Below are 18,105 nucleotides of genomic sequence, written 5' to 3'. Positions count from 1 at the left end.
CTTAACTGTGCTCTCTAGTAATACCATGTAATAATCATATTATATTATTATTAAGGCATTTTAGTTTATGGTTGAACTGATTTTTAAAGGCAGATTTTTTTTGTAGATTTTTATCCTTGTGGCATCGCTACTGGGTAGAATTCATTTATTTGGGTGTATTTCTTATAAGTATAACCTTTACTCTGAATTTCCTGACTTCATAATGCTTGGTTTGGGATGATTACAACATCCTTGTAATATGTAATTTTTTTAACCCTTAAATTAGATACATAATCTCAATATTAACTGAATTTTAATGGAGTATTTTTGGTCTGGCAATTTCCTGAATTTTTAAAATTAGCAGATTTCATACACAAACCGGAAGTAGCAAACCGCAAAAGAATCTGCTATGCAGTGTTTCTGATGTTTTAAAGATATCAACCATAAGTTTTTAAATTAATTTTTTTCTTACCATGTAAGAGCAGATTTGTTGGCACACCAAAGCAGCCATAGTTGCTGGCCAGTTAAGCTAGATTTATAGCTGTTTGCATTGCCAGAGCAGGGCACAACAGCCAGAGTTAAGTGGTTAATCTGACTGTTAATTTGTAATTGCCTTGTTGGTTTAGAGGGTTGTATTAGGGTGTCTGTGTGGGCGGGAGGGCAGAACCCTGGATCCCAATGTCTGTGCTTTAAAGGCTTACTGTGCATTCCTCTGTCTGTTCCCCCTGCCCTGTGCCATGCCATGAGGAGCCTTTCAAACACCAATGTCCAAGCTATCAGGAAGCCATGGAATCATTGAAGAGCAATGACAGTTGGGCCTAGTAATCTGCTGCTGAGAATTTTTGACATGTGTTTAGTTTTCCTCATGCCAGGGTGATTACAATCATGAGAATTGTTACATACAAAGTAGTGGTAGCATAAGGGGTGCTGGTTAGTTTAGTTACTATGATGTCACAGTGTCATTTAAGACTTAGTTGAGCTGTTACTTTGAGCCTCTCTGTAGCCTATATAATCATAGTCATCAGATACAACAATCAGTAATTTAGCTTAATTCCAACCTAATTTCTGCACATGTAGCTTGTGCACAAGATTACAATAAATGTTGTTGGTAGTCCATTGCTGAGTATGGCGATACTGTCGCAGTTCTCATCTATTGCTACATATATGACTCTGAAGTCAGAGTCTGTTACGCTAAGGGCATGCGAAGGCTGTATTTATGATATTTGATGATACAGCTCTGTGGCACCTTTCACTTGCAGCCCGAAGATGAATTTGTTGATCGTGCTCAAACCTGTTACATGCTAATGTTGTCAGACCACCAGTGAGTCCTGTTCTGAGCCATTTGCTCAGGTTCTTCGGGATTGATGCCAGCCCACTGGAGACTGCTCTTCAGATTATTTTTGAAGTGCTTATATGGACAACGCTTCTTTCTTTTGCCCTGACTCAGCTCCCTATATAAGATTTCTTTTGGGAGATGGTGGTCTGTTCTGATGACATGTTCCGTCCATCTAAGTTGTGCTTTCAGTAACGTTTCCTCAACACTGGTCTTGTTTGCTCTTTCAGGGACCTTAATATTGGTCACTCTGTCCTTCCAGAGAATGCTCATTATTGAGTGGAGGGAGCACATGTGAAATTGCTCAAGCTGTTTAATTTGATGTCTATAAAGAGTCCACGTCTCAGATGCATACAGGAGAGACGTTAGAGCCACTGCACTAGAGAGAGTCAATTTGTTGGAGACACAAATGTTGTCTTGGTTAAGGACTTTTGTTCACAGTCAGCCAAGGACCTGGTTGCCTTTATTAATTCTGGAGGAAATTTCCTCATCAGGGAAACTGTCAGTTGAGATGGTGCTGCCCATATACTTGAACTGATCCACATTTTTCAGCTGTGTGCCTTGGATGGAGATGGCTGGCACTGGGCCGTTGGAATGAGGTGCTGGTTAGAACAAGACCTCTGTCTTCCTGAGACTGATGGTGAGGTCAGAGAGCTGGGATGCTTCAGAAAATCTATCCATGACCTGAAGGTCATGTCTATGCGCCATCAAGGCACAGTCATCTGCAAAAAGTGCTTCGATGAGAAGTCTCTCCAGCATCTTGGTCTCGGCATTGAGGCTTTAAAGATCAAAGAGGGAGCCATTGAGTCGGTAGTGGATTTATATCCCCTGATCCAAATCCCTTGTGGCATGGCTGAGGACACAGGCAAACAACAAGTTGAACAGCACTGGAGCAAGTACGCAGGCTTGCCTTACTTTATTAGAGATTTAAAATGAGTGTGAAAAGTCACCACTGGTGAGCACTTGTACTGTCATGTGGTCATGGAACAGATGATGGTTTGTATGAACCTTCTTGGGCAGCCCAGTTTATGCAGAATAGCCCATGGACCCCCTCTATTGATAGTATCAAAAGCTTTGGTTAAATCAATGAAAACTGCATACAGGTCCATGTCCTGCTCTAAACATTTTTCCTGGACCTGCCTTAGGACAAAGATCATGTCCATAGTACTATGACCTGATCTGAAACCACACTCTGCTTCTGGCAGATTCTCCTCAGATATGTTTGCAATAAATCTGTTCAATAGAATGCAAGCTAGCATTTTCCCTACTGTACAGAGTTGAGCAATGCCTCTGTAGTTTTCACAGTCCGCTTCGCTGCCTTTGTTTTTGAACAGTGTTACAATAATAGCATCTTTTAAGTTTTGTGGCATTTTTTCTTCCTCCCAAATGCTACTCAAGATGTCATGGAATGCCTTGGGGCCTGCTACTTTATACAGTTCTGCTAGAATACCATCCTTTCCAGACTCTCCCCTCCCTCCCCCCCAGAGGCCAGCTGCAGGGCCCCCCTCCTTCCCAGGCCAGATGCTCACACCCTCTACCGCCCAGGGATCCAGAGGGGAAAAACAGCCTGATGCTGGGTCCCAGGCTTCCACGGAGTTTCCGGCCCGCTGTTGCCTCCTTCCTCCAGTGTATGCTTGGAACTGCAGCTGCTGGGAACCCTCCAGTTCTCTTTCTCTCTTCCCCTACCCACCCCCTTGTCTTTTATTTGTAAGCTGAGCTCTGCCAGGTCCAGCGGCCCTTAGTGGCCACCAACAACTCTGCAGCCCATTTCGAGGAGTGGGGGGGAAGGAAGTTGTGCGTGCGCAACATGAATTTCTGCAAAATTCTGCATTATGCACTGGCGCAGAATTTCCCCAGGGGTAAAAGTGTGTGACCCATACTAGGCCTCCCACAGGTGCTGTTAAAGGGTCAAGATGGATAATCAGCTGAACATGCGCTCCGAATATGATGCTGTGACCAAAAAGCTAATGTGATCCTGGGATTCATAAGTAGGGGGATATTGCGCAGGCATAGAGAGGCTGTACCTTTGTTTGGCCCTGGAATATTGTGTCTAGTTCTGATGCCCACGGTTCAAGAGTGTGTTGATAAATTGGAGAGGATTCAGAGAAGAGTCAAGAGAATGATTAAAAGATTAGAAAACATGCCTTCTATAGACTCTAAGAGCTCAATCTATTTAATTTAGGAGAAGATCGGGATGACTTGAGTACAGTGTATAAGTACCCACATAGGGAATAAATATTTAATAATGGGTTCTTCAGTCTAGCAGAGAAAGGTATAACATGATCCAGTGGTTGGAAGTTGAGGCTAGATAAATTCAGACTGGAAATAAGGATACGTTTTTAATGGTGAGAGTAAGTAAGCATTGGAACAGTTGACGAAGCGTTGTGGTGGGTTCTTCATAAGTCACAATTTTAAAATGAAGATTGGATGTTTTTCTAAAATCTGTTCAGGGAATTGTTTTGGGGAAGTTTTCTGGTCTGTGTTATACGGATTAGACTGATCACATTGATCCTTCTGGCCTTGGAATCTTACTCCTGAGGGAATTCTGTGCCAAAAAATTAAATTCTGTGCACAATATTTTAAAATTCTGCACATTTTATTTGTCAAAATAACACAATATAATCACACTAGTTTCAATTATTTTGGTAATTTATTTCAAAATACTGTCAGCAAGTATGTCTGTAACAGTACTGACAAAAAGTTTCCCCAAAGAGTAGGGAGTTAGAAACCCCTACAACAGTCCAGTTCCTGTTTCTCTGTTATGCTTTTGTTGGGTTTCTTGGTCTGGGTTTGTCACATGTGCCAGCTGGGCACATGTTGAGGGAAAACTCCACCCCTCCAGTTTGACACTTGACCCCCTACTCCCCAGAGCCCAGCAGCGGAGCGCCGCCCAGCCTAGACACCCGCATCCCCTACCTCCCAGAGCCCAGGAATCCAGAGAGAGAGAGAAACCGCCTGATGGTGGGTTCTGATGGATGGTTCAGTTTCCTGCCCACTGCCTCCTTCCTTCATGATGTGCGGGGGACTGAAGCTGCCTGGAACGCTCCAGCTCCCCCTCCTCCCAGTCATGTCCTGTATTGGAGAGCTGGGCTCTGCTGGATCCAACAGTACCTGGTAGTGGCCAGCAACTCTGTAGCAGCCATTCTGTGGGGGAAAATGAAATTCTGCGCAGAACATTAATTCTTTGCAAATTCTGCATTGTGCAGTGGCACAGAACTCCCCCAGGAGTAATCTATGAACTGTATGGTTAAATCAGTTTTTATCAAGGGTTACTGGATTTGGTGGCAAGAAAGTCACATTCATCTGTTTCGTGAGACTGCAGACTCATTGTCTGCAAGGTTGGAAAAACAGTTTGACTCTGTTTTTGACCCTTCTCTGTATGTTCCTTTGGCTAGGGAACAGGCTGTGCAGATTCTCACACAGATCATTGGTTATTTGTTGCTGAAAGGGGAAGCTAGGATTCCAGATTTTCTTGTTATGTCACGAAGCAGTGTAGGCAGTGGGCATTCAGAACAAAGTAATTCCTTCAGCTCTATATCTGTAAAGAGTGAAACATGCCTTAGCAGGCTACATAAATAACAGATGTTTGAATCTGAAGGACTTGGTGTGTGGTGGTGAATCCTTTACATTTTTTTTTTTGGCCATCAGTCTGCTTTTGGAACAACTGAAAAGACCATGCAGTATCCAAAGATGGGGTTCCAAGTTCTTATCTGAGACTTAATGGGTTGGATTTTCTCTTATCCTTGATAGGTTTGGGATTACCAATAGTGCAAGTATATTTGCTATAACAGCTATTTCTGTTTACTGTATCCCCGTTTGGGGGGGGAGGGTGAAGGGTTCAGGTTTTTTAATCTTTGAACAAGATTTCTCAAAGATGTGAATGTTTATCGTCCAACTTATTGATCAGTGAAATCATGAGACTGAAATTTGGTCCCTACTTTGGTAGCCTGTATTTATTGTGGAAAGTTTTTCCTAGTGGCTAAATGATATCAGCAGTTTCAAGGGTTGGAAGATGTACATTATACAATTTCATTATGCAGTTTGAAATAGTTTTGACATGTCATCCATATTTGATTTTACAATTCCATTTATTGTTTTCAGTGTTTTCTGAAATATTAGTCTTCCAAGTACAGCTTAGTTACATATCTTAGATATTAAAAGGGATATTGGCAGTTTGTATTCTTTCTGATAGGAAGGTAATAAAGTGAAAACACTGTCAGGCCAGTGGCTTTTGAACTGGATCAAATAGCATATTCAGACATGCTGTAGCCTAGCTGGGGTTACTGTATCAGAAAGACTTGGAGACCATTATACTGGGGGTTGGTGAAGTTTACGTTTTAATGTGCTTGTACTTGCAACTTGTAAATCTGTTACTTGAAGCTCAGTTCATAGAATTGAATAGCATGATGTAATCTTTGTGGCAGGTGACCATATCAAGTAGAAAATTAAAACACACTGATAGTACTAGTAGCATTTTTGCAGATGATTTGGTTTAAGTCTGGAATTATCCTTTAAAAAATATTTGAATAGTATTTGAGTTTTGATGTGTGGTAATGAATTATGCTGATAACCTATTGCTCAGTGAGTATCGGAATACAGTAAAACCTGCCTTAGTGACCACCTCTGAAGAGGGGCCACCTGTCATGAGAGACTACTTGCAGAGACCACAGAACATTTTCACCTATAACAGTGTTTCTCAAACTGGGGTCTGCGGATCCCTGGGCATCCCTGAGGGTACTCAAGGCGGTCCATGGCCCCTGCTGATCAACTCCTCCCTCTCTTTCCGTCAACTCCTCCCCCTCCCTCTATCTCCTGGAGGCTACTAAAGCTAAACCAGTAGATACTAGGTGCTAAAAGTCCAGTGGCACAATGGGGCTAAGGCACTCTCCCTTCCTAACCTGCTCCGTGCGCTGCCCCTGCACTGAGTGCCAACTCATATTAAGGTCAGAAGGGACCATTATGATCGTCTGACCTCCTGTACAATGCAGGCCACAAATCTCCCCCACTGACTCCTGCAGTCAACCTCTCACCTATGTCTGAGCTATTGAAGTCCTCAAATCATGGTTTAAAGACTTCAAGGTGCAGAGAATCCTCCAGCAAGTGACCTGTGCCCCATCCTACAGAGGAAGGCGAAAAACCTGCAGGGCCTCTTCCAATCTGCCCTGGAGGAAAATTCCTTCCCGACCCCAAATATAGCGATAAGCTGAACCCTGAGCATGTGGGCAAGATTCACCAGCCAGATACACAGGAAAGAATTCTCTGTAGTAACTCAGATCCCATCCCCATCTAACATTCCATCACAGGCCATTGGGCCTATTTACCATGAATAGTTAAAGATCAATTAATTGCCAAAATCATGTTATCCCATCATACCATCTTCTCCATAAATTTATCGAGTTTAATCTTGAAGCCAGATAGGTCTTTTGCCCCCACTGCTTCCCTTGGAAGGCTATTTCAGAACTTCACTCCTTTGATAGTTAGAAACCTTCATCTAATTTCAAGTCTAAACTTCCGATGGCCAGTTTATATCCATTTGTTCTTGTGCCCACATTGGTACTGAGCTTAAGTAATTCCTCTCCCTCTCCGGTATTTATCCCTATGATATATTTATAGAGAGCACTCATAACTCCACAGATCCCGGGAATTGCGGGGGTGGTGCCTGTGGGCATGTAGCATGTTGAGGCCCCCTGGCGCCCCTGCCTAGGAACTGCTTCCAGAAAGATCACGCCAGTCGCTTTCGGGAGCCGCCCGAGGTAAGCGCAGCCTAGCCAGAGCCTGCACCCCAAGCATGCTGCCCCAGCCAAGAGCCCTCACCCTGCACCCAAAATTCCTCCCAGAGTCTGTACCTCTTCTTGCACCCCAACCCTCTGTCCCAGCCTAGTGAAAGTGAGTGATGGTCAGGAAGAGCAAGCAACAGAGAGAGGGTGGATGGAGGAGTGGGGCCTTGGGAGAAGGGGTGGAGTGGGGCACGGCCTGGGGCTCAGTGGGGTGGCTTGGGGGTCCCTGAAAAATGTAAATTAAAATGGGGGTCCTCAGCTCGCTAAAATTTGAAAACCACTGCCCTATAATTTAACTGTGAAGAGCAACGACCAGTCAGCTGCGACCAGTGATGACATTTTCTTACTCTCATTCATAAAAACAAACCTGTAGGAGAAACTGGTCTTCGCTTATTAGTCTGTTTCTTTAAAGTTTCCAGCAAAAGATATTTTTTCTTTTTTACATTACGATTTCTGCAACATACGGCCTCATACTCGACATGAACCAGAAGTTGAACTTGAACAGACAGGAACTTTAAAGGAAGATATGAATGTATACACTATTGTATGTTACAGTTTAAAGCTAAAAGAATTCACCATGGAAGAGAAAAAGAAAAAATGCAAATCCAAAGCGTTTCTTACACTGGAGCAACATGTTAAAGCGGTATCACAGCTAGAAGCTTGTACCAGTTGCCGTGAAATTGCCAAACAGTTTGGAGTTGGAAAAACACAAATCCAAAACCTACTACAATGGAAGGCACAAATTCTCACTGATTGTGTCAAATGCAAATTCTTCAATGAAAATTAAATGTGCTAAAACTGGAAACGAAGTCAGTTTTCTCACTTACCAGTGGTTTAAATCCACTGTCGCTCATCATGTAAATGTCTCTGGTTCAATGTTAAAGGCGCAAGACACGAAATTTGCAGCGGAGTTGGAAAACGGGAGTTTAAAGCCAGCAATGACTGACTTGAATCGTTTAAGAGGAGGCACAGCCTTGCCTTTGGTACAGCATGCAGTAAATGTGGAGACATTAACCAAGAAGTGGCTTCAGATTAGAAGCAAAAGATAGCTGAAGTTATACAGGATTATGAACCCTCTGAAATCTATAATATGGATGAAACTGGACTGTTTTTTAAAAGACAGCAGCATTAGCAAAACCCTCCATGTCAAATGTTCAAATGGGAAACATTCAAAAGAAAGAATCACTGTTGAATTATGCATCAACATAAATGGAGATAAAGAAAAGCCTATACTGATTGGTAAATCCCAATGCCCACGGGGCTTTGGCAAGGTGAATATCAAGGAGTTGCCTGTGGAATATGAATTCAACAAAAAAGCATGGATGAACTCAGAGCTTTTTGAAAAATGGTTACTAAGATTTGATTGCAGACTGCTACTACAGTGACATAAAATTCAGTTTGTGGAAAATGCCCCATGCCGCCTCCCTGTTCAACTCACAAACATTAAACTTTGTTTCTTTCCCCCCAAACACATCTGTGTAACAGCCTATGGATGCTGGTGTTATTCAAAACTGAAATTTTGGAACAGGCAAATGCAATTTATTCTTCATCAAATGGAATCTGACGTAACTTCATCGAGTCCAGTGCATTTGAAAAGGGTTTCACTCTTGCGTGAATACACTGGGTTCATTGAGCGTGGAGTGAGACTGAGCCAAGCACCATCAAAAAATGCTTCGCTAAATGCGGACTCGCCAAATGCAGATCATCATTTAGAAGATGAACATGAGCTTCCTCTTGCAGTAGTTAACATGTTGCAAAGTCTTTTTGGCGTGCTGATTGAGAGGATGTACCAGATCGATGAGAACCTTGCAACAACTGATGAGGTCACTGACAGGTCAACGCCTGCTACAAACCTAAAAAATGTCAAACCATAGACTCATAGATATGTGACAACTCTCACAGTGACACAAAAACTGATGATGGAGGGGATAGCAACGGTGTCTCTGAACACCAGGAAGAATAATTTTTATGATTGAAGCCAAGAATATGATTAAAAACATGAAAGCAATTGCCATTCAAAAGGGCAATAACCAACTTTTAGAGCTATTCAACGATGCAGAAAAAAATGGTAAACAAGTTCCTATTGCAGAGGCAGACAAGAATAAGTGATGTTTTCAAATAAATACAAGCTACTGTAGACTGAAACCAAGACTTTTTGATAACACAGATAATTGTAAAAATTGTCTTTTGCTTCAGTCTAGAAAATATGCACTTTAATTAGTGTACTGAATTTCCTCTTTTGATTAACATACTGTGCTACTGAATTAATAAACCCACCAAGAGATTTTAAATAAAAGCAGTGGATGTATTGTTTCTTGACTTTAGCAAAGCTTTTGACACGGTCTCCCACAGTATTCTTGTCAGCAAGTTAAGGAAGTATGGGCTGGATGAATGCACTATAAGGTGGGTAGAAAGCTGGCTAGATTGTCGGGCTCAACGGGTAGTGATCAATGGCTCCGTGTCTAGTTGGCAGCCGGTATCAAGTGGAGTGCCCCAAGGGTCGGTCCTGGGGCCGGTTTTGTTCAATATCTTCATAAATGATCTGGAGGATGGTGTGGATTGCACTCTCAGCAAATTTGCAGATGATACTAAACTGGGAGGAGTGGTAGATACGCTGGAGGGGAGGGACAGGATACAGAAGGACCTAGACAAATTGGAGGATTGGGCCAAAAGAAATCTGATGAGGTTCAATAAGAATAAGTGCAGGGTCCTGCACTTAGGATGGAAGAATCCAATGCACCGATACAGACTAGGGACCGAATGGCTAGGCAGCAGTTCTGCGGAAAAGGACCTAGGGGTGACAGTGGACGAGAAGCTGGATATGAGTCAGCAGTGTGCCCTTGTTGCCAAGAAGGCCAATGGCATTTTGGGATGTATAAGTAGGGGCATAGCGAGCAGATCGAGGGACGTGATCGTTCCCCTCTATTCGACATTGGTGAGGCCTCATCTGGAGTAGTGTGTCCAGTTTTGGGCCCCACACTTCAAGAAGGATGTGGATAAATTGGAGAGAGTCCAGCGAAGGGCAACAAAAATGATTAGGGGTCTGGAACACATGAGTTATGAGGAGAGGCTGAGGGAGCTGGGATTGTTTAGTCTGCAGAAGAGAAGAATGAGGGGGGATTTGATAGCTGCTTTCAACTACCTGAAAGGGGGTTCCAAAGAAGATGGCTCCAGACTGTTCTCAATGGTAGCAGATGACAGAACGAGGAGTAATGGTCTCAAGTTGCAGTGGGGGAGGTTTAGATTGGATATTAGGAAAAACTTTTTCACTAAGAGGGTGGTGAAACACTGGAATGCGTTACCTAGGGAGGTGGTAGAATCTCCTTCCTTAGAGGTTTTTAAGGTCAGGCTTGACAAAGCCTTGGCTGGGATGATTTAACTGGGAATTGGTCCTGCTTCGAGCAGGGGGTTGGACTAGATGACCTTCAGGGGTCCCTTCCAACCCTGATATTCTATGATTCTATGAAATACAGTACTGTTTTGTATACTGTATCTAATGTTCATTTAATAGGTAATTAAAATTAAACACGAAACGTTGGTAACACTAGTAGCCTTTCTGTACCTTGTAAGAGTGCCCATTTTACATCAAGCCTTTGAAGAGAGACCACCTCTTACAAACGACTACTTTTGCTAGCCCCCATGAGTGGTCACTCTTGGCAGGTTTTACTGTAGTTCTCTGCCTATAATCTTAAATTTTTAATTTATGGGTTATACTGACATGACACCTGGACCCCTGTTCCTTTGCTTATGTTTTGTTTTTTTAATTATGTTAAATGTACACAAATTTCAAAATGCAAAGAATCATGCATTTTTCACTTCCTGTTTTTTCTATTTTAGAATATTGTGGGTAATGCTAGGCCTAAAGAGAGAGGTAATGAAATCCCTTCATCTCCTGAAAAACGGGAGAAGTTTAAAGAACAGAGGAAAGCAACAGAGAATGCTAAGAAGGACAAGGATGAAAAGGTATTAAAGACAGAAAAAAGATCAAAACAACCTGATAAAGAAGGAAAAATAATAGTCATCTCAGAAAAAGGCAAAGTTTCTGAAAAAAATATACCTAAGAATGGGAAAGAAGACAAAGAGAATATATCAGAACATGATATGGAATATTCAGTAGATACTCAAATTGAGAAGAAATCTGAAAATGACAATGTGAAGAGTCCACCAGAAAACCTAAAGGAAACTAAAAGAAAACGTGGTAGACCACCTATAACACCCCCAACAGGTTAGTACTTAAAAGATTTGTATTTAGGCAGTATTGTATAAAATCTTGTAGGGAATGGGAGATGCTGAGCAGCTCAGTACTGCATTCTTTTCTGATTTGTGGTGTGGGGATCTTTGTACTAAGTAAATGGAAATAAATGGTGCTCTTACAGCACTTATTTTAGCTCAGGTTTCAGAGTAACAGCCGTGTTAGTCTGTATTCGCAAAAAGAAAAGGAGTACTTGTGGCACCTTAGAGACTAGACCCTTGGATCTTAAGAACAATGAACAATCCTCCCAACACTTGCACCCCCCCTTTCCTGGGAAATGTTGGATAAAAAGCCTCACCAATTTGCATAGGTGACCACAGACCCAAACCCTTGGATCTGAGAACAATGAAAAAGCATTCAGTTTTTTACAAGAAGACTTTTAATAAAAAATAGAAGTAAATAGAAATAAAGAAATCCCCCCTGTAAAATCAGGATGGTAGATATCTTACAGGGTAATTAGATTCAAAAACACAGAGAACCCCTCTAGGCAAAACCTTAAGTTACAAAAAAGATACACAGACAGAAATAGTTATTCTATTCAGCACAATTCTTTTCTCAGCCATTTAAAGAAATCATAATCTAACACATACCTAGCTAGATTACTTACTAAAAGTTCTAAGACTCCATTCCTGGTCTATCCCTGGCAAGACGCAGCATACAGACAGACCCAGACCCTTTGTTTCTCTCCCTCCTCCCAGCTTTTGAAAGTATCTTGTCTCCTCATTGGTCATTTTGGTCAGGTGCCAGCGAGGTTACCTTTAGCTTCTTAACCCTTTACAGGTGAGAGGAGCTTTCCCCTGGCCAGGAGGGATTTCAAAGGGGTTTACCCTTCCCTTTATATTTATGACACGCCCCCCAAATCTCAGCTAGGGTGAAACACTGGCTGGGATTTCTTCCTGGAACTCTAGGAAAAACAGTTAAGACACATGCATCTCTAAATATACTACCAAGTACATAAAGACTAACAATATTTTCCCATCTCAAGGACGATTTTAACCAGTTGATTCTGGGAAACTTTCACGGGAGAGTGCATCAGCCACTTTGTTAGAAGCTCCTGAGATGTGTTGGATGTCGAAATCAAAATCTTGGAGAGCTAAACTCCACCGAAGAAGTTTTTTGTTAGTTTCCTTGATGGTGTGAAGCCACTTTAGTGCAGCATGGTCGGTTTGCAGGTGGAAACGCCGTCCCCAAACATATGGGCGTAGCTTTTCCAGAGCGTAGACAATGGCATAACATTCTTTTTCAGTGACTGACCAGTTGCTTTCCCTCTCAGACAGTTTTTTGCTGAGAAACACTACAGGGTGGAATTCTTGATCAGGTCCTTTCTTCATTAAAACTGCTCCCACACCACGCTCGGATGCATCTGTGGTTACTAGGAACGGTTTGTCAAAGTCTGGGGCCCTTAGTACAGGGTCAGACATGAGTGTCGCTTTAAGCTTGTTAAAGGCCTTCTGACACTTTCCGGTCCACTGAACAGCATTTGGCTGTTTCTTTTTGGTTAGGTCTGTCAGTGGGGCAGCGATTTGGCTGTAGTGCGGTACAAATCGTCTGTAATAACCGGCCAAGCCTAAGAAGGATTGAACCTGTTTCTTTGACTTTGGGACAGGCCACTTTTGGATAGCATCCACTTTGGCCTGTAGGGGGCTGATAGTTCCTTGACCCACCTGGTGTCCAAGGTAAGTCACTCTGTTTAGGCCTATTTGACACTTCTTAGCCTTAACAGTTAGTCCTGCCTCCCTTATGCGCTCAAGGACTTTTTGTAGATGTTCCAGGTGGTCTGCTCAGGAATCCGAAAATATGGCCACATCGTCAAGGTAGGCGACTGCATATTCTCCTAATCCCGCTAGGAGACCATCTACAAGTCTTTGGAAAGTGGCGGGTGCATTTCGCAGCCCGAAAGGGAATACGTTAAATTCATACAGCCCGAGATGTGTGATGAAGGCTGACCTTTCCTTGGCAGATTCATCTAGCGGTACCTGCCAGTACCCCTTGGTTAAGTCCAAGGTAGAGATGAACTGGGCCCGTCCCAGTTTCTCTAATAGTTCATCTGTGCGTGGCATTGGATAGTTGTCTGGGCGAGTTACAGCATTTAGCTTACGGTAGTCCACGCAAAAACGTATTTCCCCATCTGGTTTGGGAACTAGAACCACTGGAGATGCCCATGCACTTTCAGAGGGGCGGATTACACCCATCTGTAACATATCCTGGATCTCCCGTTCTATAGCAGTTTTAGCTTGAGGAGACACCCGGTAAGGTTGGACCCTAATTGGGTGAGCATTACCTGTGTCAATGGAGTGGTATGCCCGTTCAGTCAGTCCTGGGGTGGCTGAGAACGTTGGCGCGTAGCTAGTGCACAGCTCCTGGATCTGCTGTCGCTGCATACGCCCAAGGGTTATGGAGAGGTTCACCTCTTCCACACCACCAGCACATTTCCCTTCGTAGTAAACACCTTCAGGCCACTCAGCGTCGTCTCCTCCCTGGGCTGTAAACTGACAAACCTTTCACTCTCTGGAATAAAAGGGCTTTAGAGAATTAATATGGTACACCTTAGGCTTTCGGTTGGAGGTGGGGAATGCTATGAGATAATTAACAGCTCCCAGGCGCTCCTGGACCATGAATGGCCCTTCCCACGATGCTTCCATTTTATGGGCCTGGAGCGCCTTTAAGACCATGACCTGGTCTCCTACTTTGAAGGAACGCTCTCTGGCATGTTTATCATACCAGGCTTTTTGCTGTTTTTGAGCATCCTGTAAGTTTTCTCTAGCAAGGGCTAAAGAGGTTCGGAGGGTGTTTTGTAGGTTGGTTACAAAGTCCAGAATGTTAGTTCCTGGAGAAGATGTAAATCCCTCCCATTGCTGCTTCACCAACTGCAATGGCCCCTTAACCTCACGGCCATATACAAGTTCAAATGGGGAAAACCCTGAACTGGGGTGTGGTACAGCTCTGTAGGCAAAGAGCAACTGCTGCAACACTAGGTCCCAATCATTGGAGTGCTCATTTACGAATTTACGTATCATGGCCCCCAAAGTTCCATTAAACTTCTCCACCATGCCATTTGTTTGATGGTGGTAAGGAGTGGCAACCAAGTGATTTACCCCATGAGCTTCCCAAAGGTTTTTCATAGTTCCTGCCAGGAAATTAGTCCCTGCATCTGTGAGGATGTCGGAGGGCCAACCTACCCTGGCAAAAATGTCTGCTAGTGCCTGGCACACACTTTTAGCCCTGGTGTTGCTTAGAGCTACTGCTTCCGGCCATCGGGTGGCAAAATCCATGAAAGTCAGTATGTACTGCTTTCCTCTGGGTGTCTTTTTCGGAAAAGGACCCAGAATATCCACAGCTACTCGCTGAAATGGAACTTCAATGATGGGGAGTGGCTGGAGAGGGGCTTTGACCTGGTCTTGGGGTTTTCCCACTCTTTGGCACACCTCACAAGACTGGACATAGGTAGAAACATCCTTGCCCATTCCCTCCCAGTGGAATGACCCCCCCCCCCAAACGGTCTTTGGTCCTGTTCACCCCAGCATGGCCACTAGGGTGATCGTGGGCTAAGCTCAAGAGCTTGGCCTGGTATTTAGTTGGAACTACCAACTGTCTCTGAGGATGCCAGTCTTCCTGGTGTCCCCCAGAAAGAGTTTCCTTGTATAAAAGTCCTCTTTCTACAACAAACCTGGATCGATTAGAAGAGCTGAGAGGCGGTGGGTTGCTCCGTGCTGCCGTCCAAGCTCTCTGGAGGCTTTCATCTGCTTCCTGTTCGGTCTGGAACTGTTCCCTTGATGCTGGAGACATCAGTTCCTCATGGGATTGTGGACCTAGGCTTGGTCCCTCTGGAAGCGATATAGGGGATGGAGCTGTTTCTGTTGACTGTGAACCGCTCTCCGCTGGTGCACTATGTTGGGGTTCAGGCTCCGGCTGAGCCTCTTGTGTAGGGTTATCGGCTGCTGCCAGTTCAGGTTCTGTGGGGCCCTCTGGTGTTGAGGTTGCAAGTACTGGATTCAGTGCTGGCACGGGGTCTGGTGTTGGTTGTTTGGCTGGTTCCGGTTCTGGGACTGGATCCACTATTGCTGTTGCAGACATTGGCCTGGGGTCCGGGTCCATCACCTCTGACTGGGTCCTGATAGAAGTTTCCGGAACAGAGCTAGGCCTCACGGCTTGTTTAGCCTGGCTGCGGGTGACTGTTCCCACCCTCTTGGCCTGCTTCACATGATTGGCCAAGTCTTCCCCCAACAGCATGGGGATGGGATAATCATCATAGACTGCAAAAGTCCACATTCCTGACCAGCCCTTATACTGGACAGGCAACTTGGCTGTAGGCAAATCGAAAGAGTTGGACTTGAAGGGTTGAATAGTCACTTGGATCTCTGGGTTGATTAAATTGGGGTCCACTAAGGAAGCATGGATAGCTGACACTTGTGCTCCGGTGTCCTTCCACGCGGTGACCTTCTTCCCGCCCACACTCACAGTTTCCCTCTGCTCCAAGGGTATCTGGGAGGTATCTGGGCCTGTGGACCTCTGGTGTGATTCCGGTGCAATGAACTGTAATCTGTTGGGGTTCTTGGGGCAGTTGGCCTTTACATGCCCCAGCTCGTTACATTTAAAACATCGTCCAGCTGACGGGTCACTGGGGCGAGGAGGGTTGCTAGAGAACGGGGTGGTGGGACGATAAGGGGTCTGGAGGGTTCTTTGGGAGGTAGGTGGGGCTTTGGGCGGCCCCCGGGAATCGGGTGTGGTCTGGGGTGGTCCCTTCTGGTCTCCGCTCCAACTGCGACCAGTTTTCTTCTTCTCTGCCACCTCCACCCATCTGGCTCCAATCTCTCCTGCCTCAATTACAGTTTTGGGTTTCCCATCTAGGATGTATCTTTCTATTTCCTCAGGAACACCCTCTAAGAATTGTTCCATTTGCATTAGGAAGGGCAAATTTACTGGAGATTCAACACTTGCTCCTGATATCCAGGCATCCCAATGTTTCACAATGTGGTAGGCATGTCGGGTAAATGACATGTCTGGTTTCCACCTTAGGGCTCTGAACCTCCGACGAGACTGCTCGGGTGTTATCCCCATTCTGACTCTCGCCTTGGATTTAAACAGTTCATACTTGTTCATGTGTTCTTTAGGCATTTCAGCTGCCACCTCAGCTAAGGGTCCACTGAGCTGCGGCCTCAGCTCTACCATGTATTGGTCAGTAGAGATGTTGTACCCAAGGCAGGCCCTTTCGAAGTTTTCTAAGAAGGCCTCAGTATCATCACCTGCCTTGTAGGTGGGGAACTTTCTGGGATGGGAAGTGGTACCTGGAGAAGGATTGCTAGGGTTTGTTGGTATATTCTGCTGGGCCTTTATCCTCTCCATCTCGTCCACATGCTTCCTCTCTTTTTCCTTCTCCTCCTCCACATGCTTCCTTGCCTCCATTTCCCTCTTGTGGGCAGCCTCCTGTACCACCTCCTCCAGCCGCATGAGTTCTATCTGTCTTTCATGTTCCCTTTGTTTTTCCTCAGCCTGAAATTTGGCTAATTCCAGCTGTAGTCGAGCCGAGGATTTGGCCATTCTAACCTCTCTGTTTTTAACTAACTTTACACCCGAGGTTTAGAAATAAACAAACAAAACTTGGCTGTAAAATTTTGCTGTGCTGGAATAGAATACCTATTCTCTGATAGTGATTGTCAGCCTACAGAAAAAGACAATTCCCTTGTCTCTGCTCTGGGCCCAAATTAAAGCAAAAAACCTCCAACTACTTGGAAACCTGCTTACCCAGCCCAAAGAAAAAAAAAATTTCTTTTCAAACTTGTGCTCCTTGTAAAACAAAAAAAAATCAAAATCCTAAAAAAAACCCTGCCACTTTTGTCTCCAGGCAAATGGGTAGAGCACACCCCCCCCCCATTTACTTTTAGGAAGAAAAGAAAAAAAAAACTCTGGGTTGGAAGACTGTGAATTTCCCTGCAGGAGTTAAGTACCCTGCCTCCAGGCAAAGAAAACCTGTAGCTCACGAAAGCTTATGCTCTAATAAATTGGTTAGTCTCTAAGGTGCCACAAGTACTCCTTTTATTTTAGCTCATTCATTACAACCTCGGGTCATGACAACCAGCAACATATTTGGTTGTGTTTAAATAACATTGGTAGAGAGGTCTAAAAATTTAGTAATAGAGACATGGTTTTTAAGGAGAGAATTGCAGAACTGATGTGTCGACACTAACATGACAATATGTGATGATATAAATGGGATTATATGGTAAAATGAATATCTTTACTAAAGAGTCAGTCATGATGTACCAAAATAGCTAATAATAGGAAAGGAAATAAAGAAAATTGCAGAATTATGGAGAGATACTAATAGTTTTTTTTATAAAGCTCTGAAAAAGTGAGTTTGTATTTTTTTAATATAAAAATTTGAGTATTTTAAGTAACTTTAATGTTATATTTAGTCAACTCTCATTCCTCTGGTTTTATGTAAATTTGTAGAGCAAAGTTCTCAAACATTGCAGCCAATAACATTGGAATTAAGAAGGCGGAAAATACCTAAAGGAGGGGAAGTCCCATCAAAACGCACCAGGGTTGAAAAAAACTTGTGTGAGTATTTTTAGTACTTCAACATTTGTAACTTAGGGCATTTTATAACATTGTTCTTTCTATAATATTGTCTTTGCATTTTAATTTTAGATGGTCTAAAGGCTAAATGTGTTATATAGGGAATCTGTTGCAATAATTTACGTCGGGTATTAAAATGTAGCAATATTGTAAGTAGTCCCCACAAAAGTCTTGAAAGAAAGATTTCA

The 18,105-nt window shown here is 43.7% G+C and overlaps 1 protein-coding gene across 10 annotated transcripts in view; it reads left to right on the top strand.

Moving 5' to 3' along the window:
• PHF20 (PHD finger protein 20) overlaps positions 1-18,105 on the top strand; it is a 190,130-nt gene that overhangs the window by 50,197 nt on the left and 121,828 nt on the right. For all 10 annotated transcript variants that reach the window (XM_073310018.1, XM_073310016.1, XM_073310010.1 and 7 more), the window contains 2 exons: positions 10,927-11,314; positions 17,792-17,899. In XM_073310018.1, the coding sequence (XP_073166119.1) occupies positions 10,927-11,314; positions 17,792-17,899 (496 nt within the window). The remainder of the gene's footprint in view (positions 1-10,926; positions 11,315-17,791; positions 17,900-18,105) is intronic.

This window comes from Lepidochelys kempii, chromosome 13 (genome assembly GCF_965140265.1).
Source record: "Lepidochelys kempii isolate rLepKem1 chromosome 13, rLepKem1.hap2, whole genome shotgun sequence".
Classification (NCBI taxonomy): domain Eukaryota; kingdom Metazoa; phylum Chordata; order Testudines; family Cheloniidae; genus Lepidochelys; species Lepidochelys kempii.
This window is presented reverse-complemented; position numbering and strand designations above follow the sequence as displayed.